At 25.0% G+C, this 20279-nt stretch overlaps 2 protein-coding genes across 2 annotated transcripts; both read left to right on the top strand.

Moving 5' to 3' along the window:
* The first annotated feature begins 1809 nt into the window (after positions 1–1809).
* On the top strand, positions 1810–14253 carry LOC126899014 (mitogen-activated protein kinase-binding protein 1). The gene is made up of 30 exons (XM_050673488.1): positions 1810–1947; positions 2029–2269; positions 3339–3548; positions 3602–3693; positions 4770–4983; positions 5202–5414; positions 5486–5668; positions 5738–5898; positions 5960–6095; positions 6257–6454; positions 6526–6701; positions 6818–6971; positions 7060–7194; positions 7371–7577; positions 7644–7894; positions 7968–8054; positions 8154–8433; positions 8534–8593; positions 8892–8984; positions 9069–9187; positions 9271–9492; positions 10524–10633; positions 10708–10832; positions 10911–11016; positions 11087–11194; positions 11496–11587; positions 11673–11832; positions 11934–12054; positions 12130–12272; positions 12337–14253. Exons 3-30 carry the CDS (start codon positions 3456–3458, stop codon positions 12597–12599), a joined length of 4302 nt encoding a protein of 1433 aa, XP_050529445.1. The 5' UTR covers positions 1810–1947; positions 2029–2269; positions 3339–3455; the 3' UTR covers positions 12600–14253.
* Positions 14254–14623: 370 nt separating this feature from the next.
* On the top strand, positions 14624–18643 carry LOC126899016 (zinc finger protein PLAG1-like). Its single transcript, XM_050673493.1, has 2 exons — positions 14624–15301; positions 16546–18643. Exons 1-2 carry the CDS (start codon positions 15289–15291, stop codon positions 18207–18209), a joined length of 1677 nt encoding a protein of 558 aa, XP_050529450.1. The 5' UTR covers positions 14624–15288; the 3' UTR covers positions 18210–18643.
* The last annotated feature ends 1636 nt before the right edge of the window (positions 18644–20279 follow it).

The following is a 20279-nucleotide window of genomic DNA, read 5'->3' as shown; positions in this document are numbered from 1 at the left end:
TATGTATTATAACACATAGTAGAGGATTTAAAATGACAACTTTTTCACAAAAAATTTATTTTTACACTTAACTTTTGAAAGTGTTCCGGAAAGTCTGACATTTTTTTATATATCTTAAATTAAAGATAATGTAATATAATTTGTTTTGAAAAAAAAAAAATTTTGGATTTTATTTTGTCTTCACGGTGAAAATGACTAACGTATGCTATTTTTATGTTAAATTCTCGATTTTTATATTTTACATTTTTAACATTAAAATGCTATAACTTTTTGAAAAATGTATGGATTAATACAATTTCGAACTTTATTTTGTCTTCACGGTGAAAATGGCTACCAAATGCTATTTTAGTGTGAAAATTAATAATATTTTTTAATAATCCCTTTTTCATTCAACATACTTTATATTAATAAGGAAATAGCAGATCATGTAGCTTTTGAAATAATCCACCAATTTTTTAAAATTAAACACTATCTAAAGATTTGCATCGAAGTGTTTTTTTTATAGTGATTTTAATCACTGTCAGATATCATACTTGATCCAACAATGCCAAGTCACCACTGTGCTGCGACCCTCCTGTGCTGGGTTCTTTTTTTTTTTTTAAGTTAATATTATAATTATTTATAAAAAAAGAAAAGATTTAACATGTTTGCATTATAATTGTCATTACTTTTTTTAACGTCTCTATACCTACTTTTTTTTTACTATTTTATTAAAAATAGTTGAGCCCAGTTGCATAACTAGGAGAGAAATAGATCCCCTCACCTATATTTTCGATTTATATTCGTGTTATTGTTATAAGGTTAAATTTAATTAAATTTAATCGTATTGTGTAAAAAGGTGGGAATTTTATCCTTTGTTTTTGATGTCTGCCGTTTCATATGCTTAGTTTTAATCAATGTCTTTTAATCCAAATGAACCTGAATAAAATCTAATTGAATAAATTACCTTTAACATTGAAAAAATTTTCCTAAATTAAAAAAAAATTATTCGGGAGCGCAATTTTTTCTTTTTTTAGTTCTCTTTCCATAATTATAAACGTTAATCAAGTACTGGCCTTAAGTAGGTAGCTGCTAAACCAATCCTAAAATTTACTTGTATTTGTAATTTAATTTAAGAGCACATTAATCTTTAATATTAGTACACTCTTATCTCGATAACAATATTATGTACTGCACATTTCCCGTCATAAATGAAGTCGACATGCCAATACAATGTCTTATACAAATGAATTTAGTCTTAACAATAAAAATTCCTCATTTATTTTATTACCTAGGTATATGACGGATTTTGCATTTGTGTAGGCTTATAGAATAATAAACTATAATCTATGCACCCTAGTTTATTGGCATTATGGTTCAAGTACACGATTTAATAACAAATCAAATTAATATATACAAAGTACATTAGTAATGGTTTTTATTTACAATAAATTTACTACTTAATTATGCTTCATTCGACATCCATATACAGAATCGCACCGTCCAATTCAACCGCTGCTAAATTTTTTTTTAGTTATCACAGTATAAATTGACTTATTTTTTTTCGAAGTTTTTAGAAAATTATCTATTAGATTATTTACATTTAAATGCCGCCTATGTATTTCACACCTTGCAAAGTGCACTGACACATCTGATTGATTAGTCTAACTGTAAGCAAGTATATTACTTATTCAGTTCATGAAATGTATCTGACAGATATTGAAACCAAAGTCTCAAATATCATTGGATTTAAGTGCAAAAATATATTTAAAAACCACAACAAACAGGGTTTGAAGTGCGCGGGGAAACGACGCAACAATGATCGAAACGCTTAGTGTGAACCGGTTCGTCCATCGTTGCGCAGCGGTCTACCGTCGTCGATATCACCTGTATCGTTTTATTAATTTATTTGCTGTGTTGTTTTTTCCTAATCAAATATTGCGCTCACGTTTATCATTTTAAGCTATAGTTAGGTTTTGTGTTTTATATTTTATTTTTAATTAATAATAATATTAATTATTCTGTTTCTATTATTTACTTATGTTTAAGGAATGAAAGGAAAAATACTGCAGCTGTGAAGTTTTCGGTTTCAACTTCATACCACTATCAGCAGTGAACCTGCCTACACACATAATTCCATATTTAGAACTCGATTTATTTGAAGGTCTTAAATTATGCTCTTCATTTTTCTTCGCTTTGAGATCTGTTTTATTTGAGCTGCAAAGATAGTAAAAAGCTAATATTAGAAATAATCATTTTCTATATAGACTTGCTATTCTATTAATATTATGTAAGTACCCCTTCATTTTCCTTATTATTTTACTATAAGTCTTAATAATAAGTAGGTGTGTATGTGGTTGACATTGATGGCGATATTGAATTATTTTAATCTCCTTTAACGGATGTACCTACCTACTTGTCAATAGTTTGAACAATTTGAATAGATTAACATTAAAAATTGAATTTAGTACTACTTAAAATATTCTTAAAAAACTTTATTAAAAAAAGTTGAAAATTAATTTAAAATTTTCTGAAATCTTTTATTCTGATATTTTTTATTATCTACTAGAGTAAACTTGAATTATGTATTTTCTAAAATCATTGGGAAGGTAAATACATATTGTTACATTTGATTTCGTCGTTTAACTATCTATTTTTCTTTTTTCTTTGGCATATAGCTTTATTTAACTAATTGAAATTTCTCATTAATATCGTAAAACAAAATTGTCTTAACAAATTTATAAATTAGCTGTTATAATAATAAAATAGTTATTGAAGGTAGATTAGGTTAAAATAAGTGTAATTTGTTGAAGATCCTCTACAAGTCTTTTAATGTGTAGCCCATTTTATTGTCTTTGCATTTTATATTTTACTATCAAATGACCTTTGTTATATTTATATGTAACCTTGAATTTTTAAAAAAAATTTTATATAAGAATTTAGACTAAAATTAAAATTAATGTTTTAATTTCTTGTAAAATTTTACTGATCTCAAAAAAAATACTTGTTAATACTGTTAATTTCACAAGGAAAAGTTGTTCTCATTGTACAAGATTTGTATTTATATTATAATTGTTTTGTAACTTAAATTTGTTTTATTTTTAATGAATCTAAAGTGAAATTTATAAATATTTGAATATTTTTCAATATAACATATGTTAATCAGTTATGTGTAAAAGATCTATTGATTTTTTTTTATAAGTCATAGAATTAATGTTAAAACATAATTATTCATTATAAACTATATGGTGTATTTTGTACAACCTAAAAGTACTTATATTTCTTATATTTGAGTTATATAAAAATAATTGGAAACCATTTATCTATTTAGTTGATTTTATTTAAAGATTATTTTTTAGACTATGAACAATTTTGTTTACAACAAAATTGTTTTGAAAATGAAACAAACATTTTTTTATTATAATGAGTGTATCACTTCAAGTTAATGGTAAATTATTATGATATTTTAATATAAAATGGAAAACTCAACACCTCAGATGCAGCATAGTAAACTAATACGGCCACCTACACTAAAGCGTGGGCGATCTAGTGATTTGCAAAGTAGTAAAGTAAGTTTCAAAAATGATATATTAATTAGTTTTAATCAAATAATCTTTTTCAGATAAAACTTGAAAGAGTCATTGGATTAACTGTATCTACAAATTCTTCTTTAGATGTAGATACCAATACAGGAACAATTGCTTATCCTGCAGGGTAAGTTTTATAAAACACTAACAGAGAGAGAAACCCAGCTTTGATCGGGGGAATGTCTGAATTTAATTTTTTTTAAAAGCTTATTTTATTCTTTAAAATTTTGAAAGTATGTTTATAATTTCATCCGTAACTATAAAGATATAATATGAACATCATATATCAAGCCAATAATTAAAAAAATAATTTTTGATCAGAACAACACTATGTTACTCTTAACATAAATTGTTAAAATACAAAAAAAAATTTAATAAATAATAAATTTGTTAATCTTATCAAGGTTTTAGCTTTAATGCGAAGCTGAGAAGATATTAAATTTAATATAATGTGTTTTTTTTTTTACATCTGTTGCTACTTTTTCTTAGCTCTCACTGGACCGATTTCTTCAACGATTTGTTAAAAAATCAGAAATTGTATCTAGTAAAAGATATTGCCCTTTAAAATTGGAAAAATTTCCTTTGTTCCCTGTAAATGAAGGAAATCTACAAAAAATTACAATTTTAAAAATTGGTAAATTTTGATATTTTTTTCTTACAACTGCCATAACTTTTTCATAAATAAACAAATCAAAATCATTCTTTTATATATAGAAATTTTAGGTATTTCTCTTTTATTTGAATTAAATTTCTTCAAAACCTGACTCTTTACCTGGCCTCTGGGGTATATTCAAAGTAGCAACTTATTCATAAAAGTAAATTTTTTCTTCATCTTCATTTTAACTTTTGAAAATTTTCAGGAATTACTGTGTCCTTTAAACATATGTTAAATTAAAACTTATGTTATGTACTATAAATTAACAAAAAAAAAAATTTGTACCGACGACTTATCTTATATTTGTAAATGGCTGTCGAAGTTTAACAAAGTTATTAAATTTTCTTCTTCTTCCTGACCTTAATCTCAACTACCTTGGGTATATTAATAAAATAATACATAGAAATAAGTACATATCCCTTTATTATAAAAACTTTTATATAATTTAAAATTAATAATGGAATTTTTATTATATATATATATACACTTATTATTTTATTAATTATTTTGTAAATGATTATAAAATGTTGTTTAAATGTGGTTTTAAGATGTACTGTGGTATTCCACAACTCAATTTTGGGTACAGAAACACATTTATCAAATATTTGTCGAAAATCAATTACTTGTTTAACATTTTCATCTGATGGTCGATATCTTGCAACTGGAGAATGTGGTCATCAATCAAATGTCAGAATTTGGGATATGACTGATATAACTCAAGTTGCTGAACTTCCAGGTCATAAATATGGGATCAATTGTGTGGTAATCAAAATAAAATTTCTTTTATTTGATTAAATTTATATTTATACAGAATAATTTACTATAGATTTGTTTATATTTTTAATTTAATAAATAAATTACACATTATTATAAAATTATAAAAAAAGTTATATCTAATAGTCAAAAAACAATATGAAGTGAAAGTCTATCTAATAATATAATAGTTAACAAAAATTATAAATTTTTTTATTATTATTTAGGCATTTTCTCCTAACCAAAAATATTTAGTCTCTGTTGGGTCACAACATGATATGATAGTAAATGTTTGGGAATGGAAATCTAACTTAAAATATGCATCTAATAAAGTATCTGCAAAAATCAAAGCTCTTGCATTCTCAGATAATGGCAATTTCATTACAATTGGCAATAGACATGTTAAGTTTTGGTATTTACAATCATCCAGATCAACAACAGTAATTTTTGTTTCTATACTTATACTATAATATTTTATAAAAAGTCATTCTTTTAATTTAATTATTTTTAGTATAAAGAGCCTGTACCATTGATGGGGCGATCTGCTATTTTAGGTGAACAAAGAAATAATGATTTTATAGACGTATGTTGTGGTCATGATGACTTAAAAGATTATACATATGCAATCACAAAATCAGGTTTATTATGTGAATTTAACAATCGCAGATTATTAGATAGATGGGTTGAATTAAAAGTAAATCATTATTTACAATCATCCTCATATGTATGCAAATCTACATACTTATCTATAAAACATTTTTAGACAACAAGTGCTAATTGTATGGCAATTGGACGAAATTATATTTTTATTGGTTGTGCAGAAGGTATTGTTAGATGCTTCCACCCTGGAACACTTCAATTTATCACAACATTACCACGAACTCATTATTTAGGAGTTGATGTTGCTCAAGGACATGACATTAGGTAACTGATTTTGAAATACATTACTTAAGATAGTTTTATAAAATAATTTATTCATTTTAAGTCATATGGCGAGTATCCCCAGTAATGCGAAGTACCCTGATGCTATAGCACTTGCTTATGATGAAATCAATACAAAATTAACATGTGTTTATAATGATCATAGTTTATATATTTGGGACGTTAAAGATATCAAGAGGGTGAGTTAATATTAATGTATAAAAATTTGAATTTTAATAATATATTTTTTTGTTATTATATTATAAATAATTTAATACAACAAATTAATAAACCTTAAAATTGATTAAATAATAATAAATATTTATTATTATTAAATTAATTAATGTTGTTTAATTTATAGGTTGGTAAATCAAATTCATTTTTGTTTCATTCAGCTTGTATTTGGGGTGTGGAAATGTATCCTGCATTAGAGAAAAATTTACAAGTACCCAATAATTCTTTTATAACATGTTCTAGTGATGATACAATTAGAGTTTGGAATTTAGATAGAATAGACTCTGAAAATAACTCTTTATATCAAAAAAATATTTATAGCAATGTAAGTATTATTTTTATCTATAATAAAGTTAACTATGATTAATTTGTAATTATAATTTATAACATTTTTAGGAATTATTGAAAATCATATATATAGACCCAGAATTAAATTATCTTAAAAATACAGAATTGAGTTTATTAGATAAAAGTGATTCATCTTCTTACGATGGAAGAAATGGAGTACGAGCAATACGAATAAGTCCTGATGGTTTACATCTTGCATCAGGTGATCGTTCTGGAAATATACGGTAATATTAAACTATATTTGTATTTTAATTAAGAACTAACTTTATTACTTAGCCAATTTTTATAAATTTCTTATAATATATAAAATGTTTTGCTTTAATTTTCCTAAATTTTTTAGAGTACATGATTTAAAAACATTAAAAGAAGTGTGTTTAATTGAAGCTCATGATGCTGAAGTATTATATTTGGATTATAGCAAATACAATGATAAAGTAAAACTATTTGCATCGGCATCAAGAGACCGTTTAATTCATGTATTTAATGTAAATAAAGTAAGTTTTGTATGTATACTTTAGATTAAAATACATAAACAGAAAAATAAGAACTATAAAAAGTATATTAATAAATATTTTTTTATAGGATTATGATTTTGTACAAACATTGGATGATCATTCATCATCTATTACAGCAGTTCGATTTATTAACTCTCAGAACAAACTTCAAATGGTTTCATGTGGAGCTGATAAATCAATCATATTTAGAAATTATAATGAGGTAAATTTATTTTATTTTATATTACTAAATTATTTTTTTTATCTTCAAATGACTAAATATTATAAATTATGAAATAATTTTAATAAAATTATTCGATTATATTTATTAATATTAATAAATTTATATTAACAGTATTAATAATAATAAATTATATTATTAATAATAATTAATTACAGGATGGTGAAAAAAATCATCAAAATGGTTTTGTACATGACCATTCTGTTTCTGGAAAAACGACATTTTATGATATGGAAGTTGATCCCAAACAAAAACATATTATGACAGCTTGTCAAGACAGAAATATACGAGTATATAATACTACCTCGGGAAAACATACTAAAACTTTTAAAGGCTCAGTTGGAGATGAAGGATCTTTAATTAAAGTATTAAAACTCTTAATATTTTTTATTAATTATATATTTAATACTACTATTCTTTTTTAATAACAGGTAGTTCTTGATCAAAGTGGCTCCTTTGTTGCTACTAGTTGTACAGATAAAACATTATGTGTTTATGATTATCTTGCTAGTGATTGTTTAACTACAATGTTTGGTCATTCAGAATTAGTCACTGGATTAAGATTTACTAATGATAGTAAACACTTAATATCTGCTAGTGGAGATGGCTGTATATTTGTTTGGCGTATGCCTTTAGAAATAGCCAAACATTCAAATTTACTCAAAAGAAATCGACCTGAAAAGTAAAAATAAAACTATTCACACTTATTTTTCTAACTTATTTATAAAATTAATGTTTTTTTTTTTTATATATAGACTTCCTAAACCAGTAATTATTGATGGAAATATCCCTCCATATAAGATATCAGAAGAAAAAGAAAATAATTCATTTAGTATTCCCGTGTAAGAAAAATTTAGTTTAATTAATTTTTCAAATAATTGAAAAACAAATATTTTTAAATTCAAAAACATGCAATCAGTAATTATAAGTTAAAATTTTAGAGATGGTCAATTGCCTTTATGGGCTAAAAAACAAGTTCTTTCTGATAATATGCAAAATGATACCCAGTTGAATCCTTCTATGAATCGAATAAATGTACCAAAAGGACAATGGGCTCAAAGAGCTACCAATTCATCAGAACCTAGTAGTATTTTACAAATTCCTATAAATAAAGATGATTCAGATTGCTTCAAGGATGATAGTTCAGTTGATAGTGGTACTGAAACCAGTAGATCAAATTATCCTGAAAGCCAAAAAGAATCATTAATAATTCCCAAAAAGGTAATTTATTTAACTTATTACCTATTGCTTTAAATGTATAAGTCTTTCTATTTTTTTAGTAGTTAAAATAGCTATAAAAAAAAATTAATTTGATTTTTAGACAAAACGTATTCCACCAGTATTTGTTTCAAATGATTTTGATGAAAATTCAACTGTTCAAGTGAATAATTATTAAATTAAATTTATGTATCTATTGTGATATATGAGGATCCAAAGTTGAAGGGATCAAAGTGTCACTTTGGAAAGAAACGAGATAATTGAAAAACTAAATAATAATATAAACACTCATTGAAAGAATAAAAAATATAGTATATTTATCATCAATTTATTAAATCAAACCGCATTGAAAAGGATGTATTTCTCAATTTTTAGTCACTTTGATCCCTTCGGCTCTAGGCACCTCGTATATGTATGTAAATTATTAATATTCTTCAATTAACTAGATAATTTTTTTTTAGATGGTGTCTGAAAAATCAAGTTCTCATTTATCAGATATTCATCGTATACGTAATCATACTGATGATAGCTCTTTAGGAAGTTTTAAAAATGAAGTGAGTATCTATCCTTTCTCTTGATTGCAAGTACTGTACATATTTTTTACGAATAAAGAATAAAAAATGAAACTAATTATTTAGGAACTAGAAAGCAATGACCATGATGGAGATATTGAAGATTCCGAGAGTGAATGGTTATCAAATGAAAAAGTTAATAATCCTATAATTTATTACCCCTCAAATAGTAATGATCTTATCAAGTAATTATTTTATTAACTACTTAAAATATTTAAAATTTTCAATTCAACATTTTAGTAATAATGTCATGTTTCAAATGTTACAGTGATTATACAATTACCAAATTAGATTCAGATGCTGCACTAAGAATGTCTCAAAGAAAATCAAAAGGTGTCAAACAAAAAGATAGGTTATTATCAGCAGGAATAACTGATCTATCTAGTCACTCAATGTCTGGTAGCCAAGGTAGTGATGATGATGATGATGCTACATCAACACCAAGTGGTGAAAGTACAGATAAAAGTCAATTAATGATGTTCTCTACTAGGTGAATTAAAATTTTTTTTTAAAGCATTATTTGTTTAAGATATTGATTTATATGCATTTATAAATATTGTTAAAAAAATGTTTATAAAAGTTATTTTGAACACACCATTAACTAGTGCAAACTTTTATTAATTGAATTTAGAATTTCGTAATATGTTGTTATTAAGATTATTGTATTGAGGGTCGATTTCCCTTCTTGAAACAAAAAGTATTTCTATGCTACTATATAATTTTACAACAAAGTTGTACAAATCTTGAAACCCTTCAAAGTGACTTAAACAAAATTTATAAATGCACCTAATTCACGCCCTATTTAATAGCTTATGTATTACAATGTTATTAGATCATTTTGTAATGATCTCATGCAGAATATTTGAGATCTATCACGATAGATAGACAATAAGTGTTTAAACAGTGTTTAGTTAACAGTTAATATAAAATCTTTCAATCTTTAATACACAAAGTTTAATAAAAATAATATCATTGTGAACATTCTAAAAACCAATACAAATAATTTCACAATCTCAATATATTAGGTAGGTAGTTGAGGTAAATTTTTTCCCTTTCAATTCTTGGAGAAAAATGATTAAACTATTACTCTAAAGTGATTTATTAGATGATTTCTGGGGTACATGGTATTATTTTATCTATTTTTTACCAATATTTATTACTTTCATTTAAAAGAAATTGAAAAAATAAATGATTTTATTTGGTCTAGACTGAATGTATTAAAAATTTATTTTATCATCTTTTGCTCGATCACATTAACCCTGTTGCTTGAAGTGATTGAGGATATATCCATGTTTGTAGTTGAGTTCTGACGTTTTGGACTCATTGCAGAGTCCATCTTCAGAGTGATAGTTGCTAGTCGGTGGCTGCAACTATACTGGCATATATCCTCAAGCACTTCAAGCAACAAGACAATCCATGAAAGCTTTAACACATTCACATTAACCCTCTTTTTTAATTTTTACTGTATGATAATTTGATATCATTTTCAATCTTGTTCATAATATAAAGTATATATTACAGCAATGAGCGATTGGATTTGATTGAAAAACGTGAACAATTTTTGAAAAATACATTTGAGTCACTTGGAGGTGTAGAACAAGTACATCAAGATAATAAAAACCATGTTTCAAGTATGTATTTATATTATGATATGTATATTTAATAAAACAATTTTATTAATGAAATAACCAAATTTTATTTTTAGGTAAAAGAAGTATATCTTCTCAGTACAAAGGATCTAGTGTACAGCAGAATACCAATATTGAGTCTCAAAATAAAAGAAATGAACTTCAGCAAAGAATAGAAGAAACTAGAAGAACTTTACAAAATGTATGTTACTATAAAATTATTTAATTATATATTAAGAACTTTTTGAAAATTTTAATCATTTTTTATGTGAACTTATAGTTAAGTACACATTCAATCTTAAAATCTAGTCAAAGTATATGTGACTTAAGTAGAAATTTTGGAAAATCACCTTCTAAATTGCCAGTTCGAAACAATTATTTGACTGGTATGATATAAAAAATCATAATTTAATCAAATAATTATTAAATACAATTTAATTGTGATATTTTTTTAAGTTGATAATCATATGAATATGGGTAATACAGTAAGAAGAGTATGTTCTTTAACAGACTTATCTACATCTGGACCTTCAAGAGAAGGGTCATCAAATAGCTCATTTAATAGTATGTATAATTATTGTCTTAACAAAAAAAGAATATATATATATATATATACATAGTGATAAATTGTGGGTGAAATACTTATTTTTTCAGAAACTATTAAACATTTTTATTAATAATACAGTTGAAAATTTTTTTATTAGTTTCTGAGAAAATAAGTGTATTACCCAAAATCAACTATTCTGTGTGTTTTAAATATCTTTTTTCTTTTAAATAATTTTTATAATTTTAGATTATATAGCAAGTTATAATGTTACATTTAAACTTTTCATTGTAAATTATTATGTTAATATATTTTTTATAGATCAAAAAGCAATGCCTAGAAGTTTATTAAAAAAACCAAAATCAGTAACAAGTAATATGCAACGAAGTAGTTCTGTTAGCGTTTTAGATCAGGTAAATTAGTTATATTGTTTATGTCTGTTTTTGTAAGATTGTAATTATTGATTATTATTTTTATTAATACTAAATATATTTTTAGAGTGATTCCGAGAGTGATATTAGTCAACTAGCAAATGGAATATTAAACTCCGGAATTCCTATCAGAGCTATGCGGCCCACAATTTCTTCCCAAAATAAAATGATTGTTAATAAATCAAATCTTTCACGCCGCAGAAGTTCTACAACTTCACAATCCACAAGTTTGTTTCTTCTTAATCATGTTTTATAATCACACTTTTACCTCCTTAGTATGTAGAAAATATTCTTTAAATTTTTTAAATATTGAAATTCATTTTTATAGATGCTTTAAACACAATAGGGCGCAATGAAGATTCTAGCTCTGAAGAGTTTTTTACATCATTACATAATAGGTCAATTCCAGTATCATCTCAGATAAAATTTCATAATTCTGAAAAGCTTAGGTATTTTAATCACAATTCACATATTTCTTATCCTTTTTTTTTTTTTTTTTCAATTTTCTGTGTTAAATTTATTAGACGTAACTCAACATCTCTTATTAGAAGTGTCAGTGAAATGAATTTGAAAAGTCCATCCAGCAAATTATTAGATAAGCATAAAAATCGAAATGACGTATCTCAAAAATTAAAAATCAATGAAAATCAACAAAAAAATATAAAAAGTATATCAATTTTATTCATTATAATTATCATAATAATCTTACACTTAAAATATATTTATTTTAGATCATGTATCCTTGATGGCTAATCAATTATTTCAAACAGCTGATAGAATTTTGGACCATATTAATGGTATCGGTGTTTCAGAAAATGGACGTATATCTAAAAAGGATGTAACTATTGTTATACACCAATTAGAGCATATTGTTGAACAAGGCGGAATTTTTTCTACTCAACTTGGTTCTAGTTCTGCAATAAACAGTATTCAAGAGTACTTGGATATACTCATTGATGTGATTAAGAAACGATCATCAAAGACTGATGTATAAAATCTATTAGGCAAAAAATTAGTTTTTTGTTAAATTAAACGATTTAGAAACAATAATTTATGATAGAGTTGGTATAAATTTTTTAAGCAGTGTGAACATAAAATAACTACGTGCCTTGTAAGTAACTAATAATAGAAACAGGGTAAATCATATACTTCTTGTGTATAATTTAAATGAAATATTATTTTCCTTTGTGGAAATTTTAAAAATAATTTATTATTTTCACTGCAGTTAACACTGTAATAAATTTAAATATTTTATTATTATTTTAATTTTTTTATATATATTTAATTCTATTTTGAATATCAATTTTAACTATCTAAAGTTGTTGAAATTTTTTACCAAAGAATTTTATTATATTCAATTTTAAATGTTTTTAATTTTATCAATATTATTCTTATTACTATTACTATAGTATTCATAACTGTATAGTATTTTTTTGACTAGTTTTATTAGCTCAAGTTCCTGATTCTTTGTTTTATTCATTTTATTGGCTTCTTCGGGTATAATTTTCACCATTTGTTTTTTATAATAGTATTATCGAGTTAATATATTAATTATTGAATAATTATTATTAATATATGTTAGAACTAACATAACTTAAGCAATATTTTTTGTAGTGCCTTATTATTGAACTAATGCTTGATGGAACTAATAGACTATTTTTTTTAATGTAATCCGTCCAAAATGTTTACTTAAATCTTTTACATTTTAGCATTGTTATATTGTAATATATAAGTACCAAACTAATTGTTAAATTTTTCATGTACTAATTTACATTCCATTTAAAATGTCTACTATGTCAACTATGATTTTACATTACTGTTACCTTATTTATATTATCATATATTATAATGATAAATATAATAACTTCTGCATATTTTTATCTCATTAATGTAATATGAGAAAATTAATTTTTGGATGTGCCTTTTATTTTACTTTTACTAGTCATGTAATTTTTTTTTTGGTTTAAAATTGTCAAATTAGAACTTTATCTACAAGTTTAAAAATTGTGTCTTTTATCAAATAAAGATCAGAATGTGATTGTTTCCGTCCATGATTATTATCTATAACGCTTTTCTTTGTATAATATTTAATATTTTAGTTTATTCATTATTATTATTATACCTATTCTGAATTACTTATTTTTTCATTGATTATTAAAAGTATTTTTCAATACATACTAAATTGTTTGTAATTAGTATACTTATAATTGTTGTTATTAATTATTTACTCCGTATACTTTAAATCAGTGGTCGGCAACCTTTTTTAATTCTCGGGCCACATTTACAAATTAAAAAGAGTTCGCGGGCCAGATAAAAAAAAAAAAATTTATAATTACATTATTTATTATGCAAAAAAATACTATCTAAAACTTAAAATAATAATATGACTTATATAAAATACTCGTACCAAAAACGCAACGTTCAATTATATTTATACAAAATGATATTCAATTAAATTAGTCGATTTAGAATTTAAAGCGGGCCGTATTCAATAGCCACGCGGGCCGGATACGGCCCGCGGGCCGCCGGTTGCCGACCACTGCTTTAAATGAAAATATAATAATAAACTATCAAAATAGATATTTTGTTTTGTATTTTTTCCATTTTTTTTGTGACATTGTTATTAAACAGTTATTTATAAAAATTTATGTCGTATTTGTTCTCAATAAATTTTATTCAGGCTATTTTGTTTGTAAAAAAAAATTACAATTAATTATTTTTTGTTTCGAATATATCAACGTCAATTATTTATCTATAATATATACATAAATAAACATCACTCTAGAAAATTTTCATCTATCAAAACAGGCGCAATTCATAAATGACGCACTACAGTTCCCAGTCCCCAGTACAACAGCTGACTGCTAAACGACACACAAACACAAAGAAACATATGGTTTGGTTTTAAATGTATAATTTATACATATATATATATATAACACTGTTACATGTACTACTGTGATAGATGTAATATACGATATGTATAGGTATACTTAAGTAGGTAACGGTTCGTAATAGTCGCAGTCGAGTAGTGACAAATCGCTCACAGCGCATACAGTAGCGCTGAGTCTTATCTGTGATACGCAGTAGGAGTAAAAAAAACGCAACAAAACAAAAACAATGCACTAGCCACTGTTGCTCAAGGGCGCATTTGATAACAATGCAAAATCGCTTGTTCTCGTTTTGTGCAGTTTTATTTGATGTTAAAATAAAGATTTAAAAAAAGTTTACGTATTACCGATTTTTATTGTAAATTTGTCGATCGTTTTCATAATCTGTGTTACCATTTCTATAATTATCCTCTATTGTAAATGCTTGTCAACTGCTAGATTGATGATTTATACAGGTCAGTACTAGCGAGTAGCAGCTACATAATACGCCTAGTTCTTCTACTGCAGACTTCAGTTTTAGTGACTTCATGTTATAAACTATATTTTTTAATATTGCATAGTATATACTGTACTGTAGAACGTTTATTGACATATGCAGAAATTCATTTAATATTAGATGTACCTTAATTTCTTTAAAAATGCTAGTATTTTATTTTGTTGCAATATTCGCCTTCAAATATATCTAATGATTCAAATTACATCTGTAATTAAACTGTCATTTTAAGTTGAATTATTTTAGCTAACGCAATCAAAGGAACATACAAAAAAAAATTTGAGGAATATGCCTTCGGTATGGGATCTAAAGGTAAGATACAATATTAAGTATTTTCCCCTCTATAAACTAATAAATTATATACATTTTTAATTAATTAATATTGTTCTTATAAATGTATACTATTTATATTGAATTTGTGTCCATCAGTTGAGTATACAATATAATATATTTGACCTTGTATAGTTTTTGTTCTGTTATCTAAATGCAAAATAAAGTTACATCTTAACATATTATTTGTACTGAGTTTTTTAGTTAGATATTCAGAACAAATAAACTCTTGTATATTCTATTCTGTATGATTTTTTTTAAATAGTTTTCCTATTATCTTTATTGTATAATGTTTTTGAGAATATTAACCAAAATTTAATAAATCAGGTTTTTTTATTAATTTAGTTTGGTTTACTTATAATTAGGATAATTTTTAAGGAGGCATCCTTAAAGTTAAACGATACATTGTAACAATTTTTATACTATTGAATAAAGAAAAGACAACAAAAGTGATTTAGATCTAACTGATAACAGTTATAACTTTTGATTTAATTATCATTATGAGATTTTTTAAAATAAAAATTGTCATCTTTAGAATATATTCAAAGCATATTTTTTATTATTTATCGTTAATAGTAATAAAAATCAAAATTCTGAAGTGCAATCCAAAATTTTTTTGGCCTTGGCTAATATAAAGGTCTAGTTTCATCTAGTTTTATAAGTGTTGTCAAATAGATTTAAGTACTCTATATAAAATATTAAAACTTAAATTAAAATATGGTTAGAATTAATATTTTGTTTAATCATACCTTATTTTAATCAACACTGATTATAAAGAACTATTTCTGAGATTTACAGTCAATGTCTGAAGTACATCCCTCCTATTACTAACTTATAAAAATAATATACAAGGTATAATATACTTTTAAAATTTTTAGATGAATTTAATACTTATTTAATTCATATATGGTAGAGTTTTAAAAAAATATGGAATATTTATTTATTTCAAATCTGGTGCTAAAAATTGAGGTGCCTCGTGCTAAACAATTTGACTCATATTACATTTTTTCTTAACAACCTAGTTTGCGCCTTTAAAGCGCCTGACCACAATGCACACCTTACACATCTCTAGTACCAGCCCTAATCTGGATTACATAAATTCAACTTATACTTAATTTTAAGGAGCTGCTAATTAACTTATAGTATTTAGTACTTACACAGTTAAACTTTAAATTAATATTAATTTATTGCAAATTCAAAAATATTTATCAATTTATAACTTTCAGACCACCTTGTATGGCCAAAACACGAATCTGATTTACAACAAGTATCTCCAGGACGTCAGTTACGGTCGCGTCTTGTTCAACTTTGTCCAATTTGTAATCAACCAACTCAAAATAAAGTCGGTCAACAAAATGTTTGCAACTGTAGTTTATCATCAACTCCAATTTCATCAAATGAACCAATTCTTTTGGCTAACCAACCAAAAAAGAAAAATCGTAAAATTATGTTACCAACTACAGCTTGTAAACGCCAATTATTTGATGCAACTACAAGTCATGAAACACCTGAAAATTCTGTGACTTCATCTGATGTACAAAAATCAACAGACCAAAAGTGTATTGAAAGTGGTGAAGGACAAAGTAGTTCATCTGTTCAGTCACCATTACCTACTTTTGGTCAAATGTTGAGAGGAAGGCATGTCTGTCAATTATGCTTCAAATCATTTACCAGTCCTTGTAAATTGACGCAACATTCTTATTCTCATACCGGAGAAAAACCATTTGTATGTAAACATTGTTCTAAAGCATTTTCTTCCAAATTTAAATTGGTACGTCATGTATTAATACACTCTGATCAACGTCAATATCACTGTAACATTTGTGATAGAACATTTCACAGAAAAGATCATTTAAAAAACCATGCAAAAGTTCATAATCCTATTAAAAGAACATTACAATGTGATCGTCCCGGGTGTTCTAAAGAATATAGCTCTGTCCTAAGTTACCGTAAACATATTGCAGTGCATTCTGTCGAAGAGGGATTTCTCGACTGCAAGATATGCAATAAAGTTTTTGAATCAAAAGATGAACTATTATATCATTTAAAAATCCATTCAGGATCTAGAGTTATTAAAACACCAGCTGACAAAAAGTATCGTTGTAATTTCTGTGACCGTTGTTTTTACACAGGAAAAGATGTTCGTCGACACTTGGTAGTCCATACTGGTTTACGGGATTTTCTATGCCAGTATTGTCCACAACGTTTTGGACGCAAAGATCATCTTACTAGGCATATTAAAAAAAGTCATAATATTAATACATTGAAAAAATCTAAACCAAAAAAATCAAATGATCAGTATAAATGTAAATCTGTTGAAACTGTATATCTTGAAACTTATGGTCAACAGTATAAATTAGAAAGGAAAATATCAGAAACTGTTACAAGTGGAAGTTTAATAAAACAAGAAAATCTAACTTCGGAAATTCCAATGTTTCATTCATCTGAAATAACTAGCTTTAACTACGGGGAAAATTCTTCTGTTATTCAAACAATTGTTTCTCATGGTGAAAATCCTAGCTTAAATTACACTTCTCAATCGTCCTACCCAGTTGATGAATTGAAAGAATTTAATACTAATTTAACTAATCAGTTACCAAATGCATACCAAGAGACAAATAGTACTGATATTCCTGGATTAACCCATCTAATTGACATAATACCACAACAATCATTAGATTCTGAATCTTCTTTATTAAGTGAACACGAATCTTCAGTAATAATTCAACAGCAGCCCGCCCATCATGTAACCATTGAACAATCTCAAATAGGAGTTAGTGAGTATTTAACTTCATCATCAGATATATTAACGGCATTATTAAGAGAATCATCCGAAACTGGTACCACTACATTACCTGGGTTTAGTCAAGTTTTTCATCAACAACAATAGTTCCATCTAGTAGAACTTTTGAATCTAGTCAGTCTTCCATAGATCACAAATGTTAACCATATTTGTTAATTCAATTGAATCGATTAACATTCATTTATGATTTAAAAGTTGGTTTATGAATAATAGTTCATTAAAAGCATAACTAAACTGTATTTGGTCATAAAAACGATGTCTTGTAACATTAGTATAACATGATAAAAGATACAATTGTAAAAAAATCCTTTGATAAGAAGAATTTTTGTTCTTTGATTAAGGTGTTCCTTTCTCGACTCATTTGTTGGTTTACTATTGTTCAATAGTTTTTAAACATTTAGTTAAAAGTCAAAACATATTTTATCTAGTCTTTAAAACCATGCATACTATATAGTGTTATATTCATAAAATTTCAAAATCATTTTATTTTCACAATTTTTTTAATAATATATAGTATGTAAGATTAATATGTTATAAGTTAGTTTGTTATTTAATAAGTTTAATTATGTTATTATGTAAAAATTATAATATTAGATGTTATACTTAATAATAAAAATGTATTATATTTATAGATTTTAGATTTAAAATGTTTGTCAATGTTATTATCTTAAATGTTTTTTGACATTTCCAACTAGCCGTCTAACAATTAATAAGACAACAAATTTTGTACTTTATTTTTTTTTTTTTGGTACATTGTAGAAATAGCAATTTAAAATTTGAGATATATTTTTTAATATTCAATGCTAATTTAGGGACCAAATCCAGTACTCTTAAGTTCCTAGTAACTCACTTGATATTATATGTCATAATGGTTGTTAATAAGACCATGTAAGATAGGGAACCTAAATATTTAGTGTCTGAAGTATGTACCTGTTATTTATATAAGTCAAATAAATTAATAAAATTTATTACTATTTTTTTAAACAGATTAACACAAACCCCATAATTATGGTTTTGTAAGGATATTTCAATCATTTTTTAACATTCTACAACAATTATTTTGATTATACATTAGAATGACAGTTACTTTAACTTCTTTTTTAGGATAAAAATTACCAAAATAAGTTTTACTTGTGACAAGTCAACATTTTACAGATAAAATGACATTGCATTAGCTTTATCACATTATGAATAACTCAAATGTAAATTAATCATTCATTTTTATAAATGATATCTCATTGAGTTATTCAAAACATTTAAAAATATTATCTTGTGTTCATTAATGCTTTAAAATAGTTTTTTTAATACTTTTGCAGTTATACGTTTTTGTATGGATTACAGCCGTTACCGTTGTTACCAAAATAATTTTATATGTATGATATAAAAGCTTTAAAGTTTAAGTCATAACTATATTCATTGGAAATTGTATATATTTTTTATTTATCTAAAGATATTAAGTTATATTTGTTAATTTATAAATTAATGTTGGTTTTATTCTTTAAGTTTTCAAGTGAATTCAATTTTCAAAACAATTTTATATATTCTATCTAAATCTTTAAAAATTTAAACTGAAAATGAAATATTTAAAATTTTAATATTTTCAATAAGGGTTATGTTTACAGAATTATTAATCCTAAATAGTTACTTACATTGTGATTGTTAACATTGCCAATTAATTTTATTAACATTGTACTCTTTGGAGACAGTGTGTTTTTATATACGAACATAAATATTATATTTTTATTATTTGATAGTTATAAACATAAAAAAAAAATGTATAATTGTTAAACTATTCTTTTACTTGGAAAATTATGTATTTTATTATTACTATTTCATGTTATATACATGTATAACGTAACATACATGTTTATTATTTGTTTTAAAACTATAACTTTTTACACTGTAATTTTAATTTTTAAGTTTACCTGTGATATTAATAATATGCGTTACGATAAGTACAAACTGAAATGTTATGTTATGTGGTAAAAAAAAATTATTTAACATTTATGAATAGCTTTTCATATGTCATATTTAAATTACACCAGCAGTTAATTTAAATAAAGCCTTGTTAATATTTATTGTAAACTTTTAATGTACGAAAAAAATATTACTGTTATTAGAAAATAAAAATACAAATATAAGATTAAGATACAATTA

This window comes from Daktulosphaira vitifoliae, unplaced genomic scaffold, assembly GCF_025091365.1.
Source record: "Daktulosphaira vitifoliae isolate Bord-2020 unplaced genomic scaffold, ASM2509136v1 Scaffold_2, whole genome shotgun sequence".
In the NCBI taxonomy this organism is placed as follows: Eukaryota; Metazoa; Arthropoda; class Insecta; order Hemiptera; family Phylloxeridae; genus Daktulosphaira; species Daktulosphaira vitifoliae.
The sequence above is the reverse complement of the archived record's forward strand: the minus strand, read 5'-3'. Positions and strand labels throughout refer to the sequence as shown.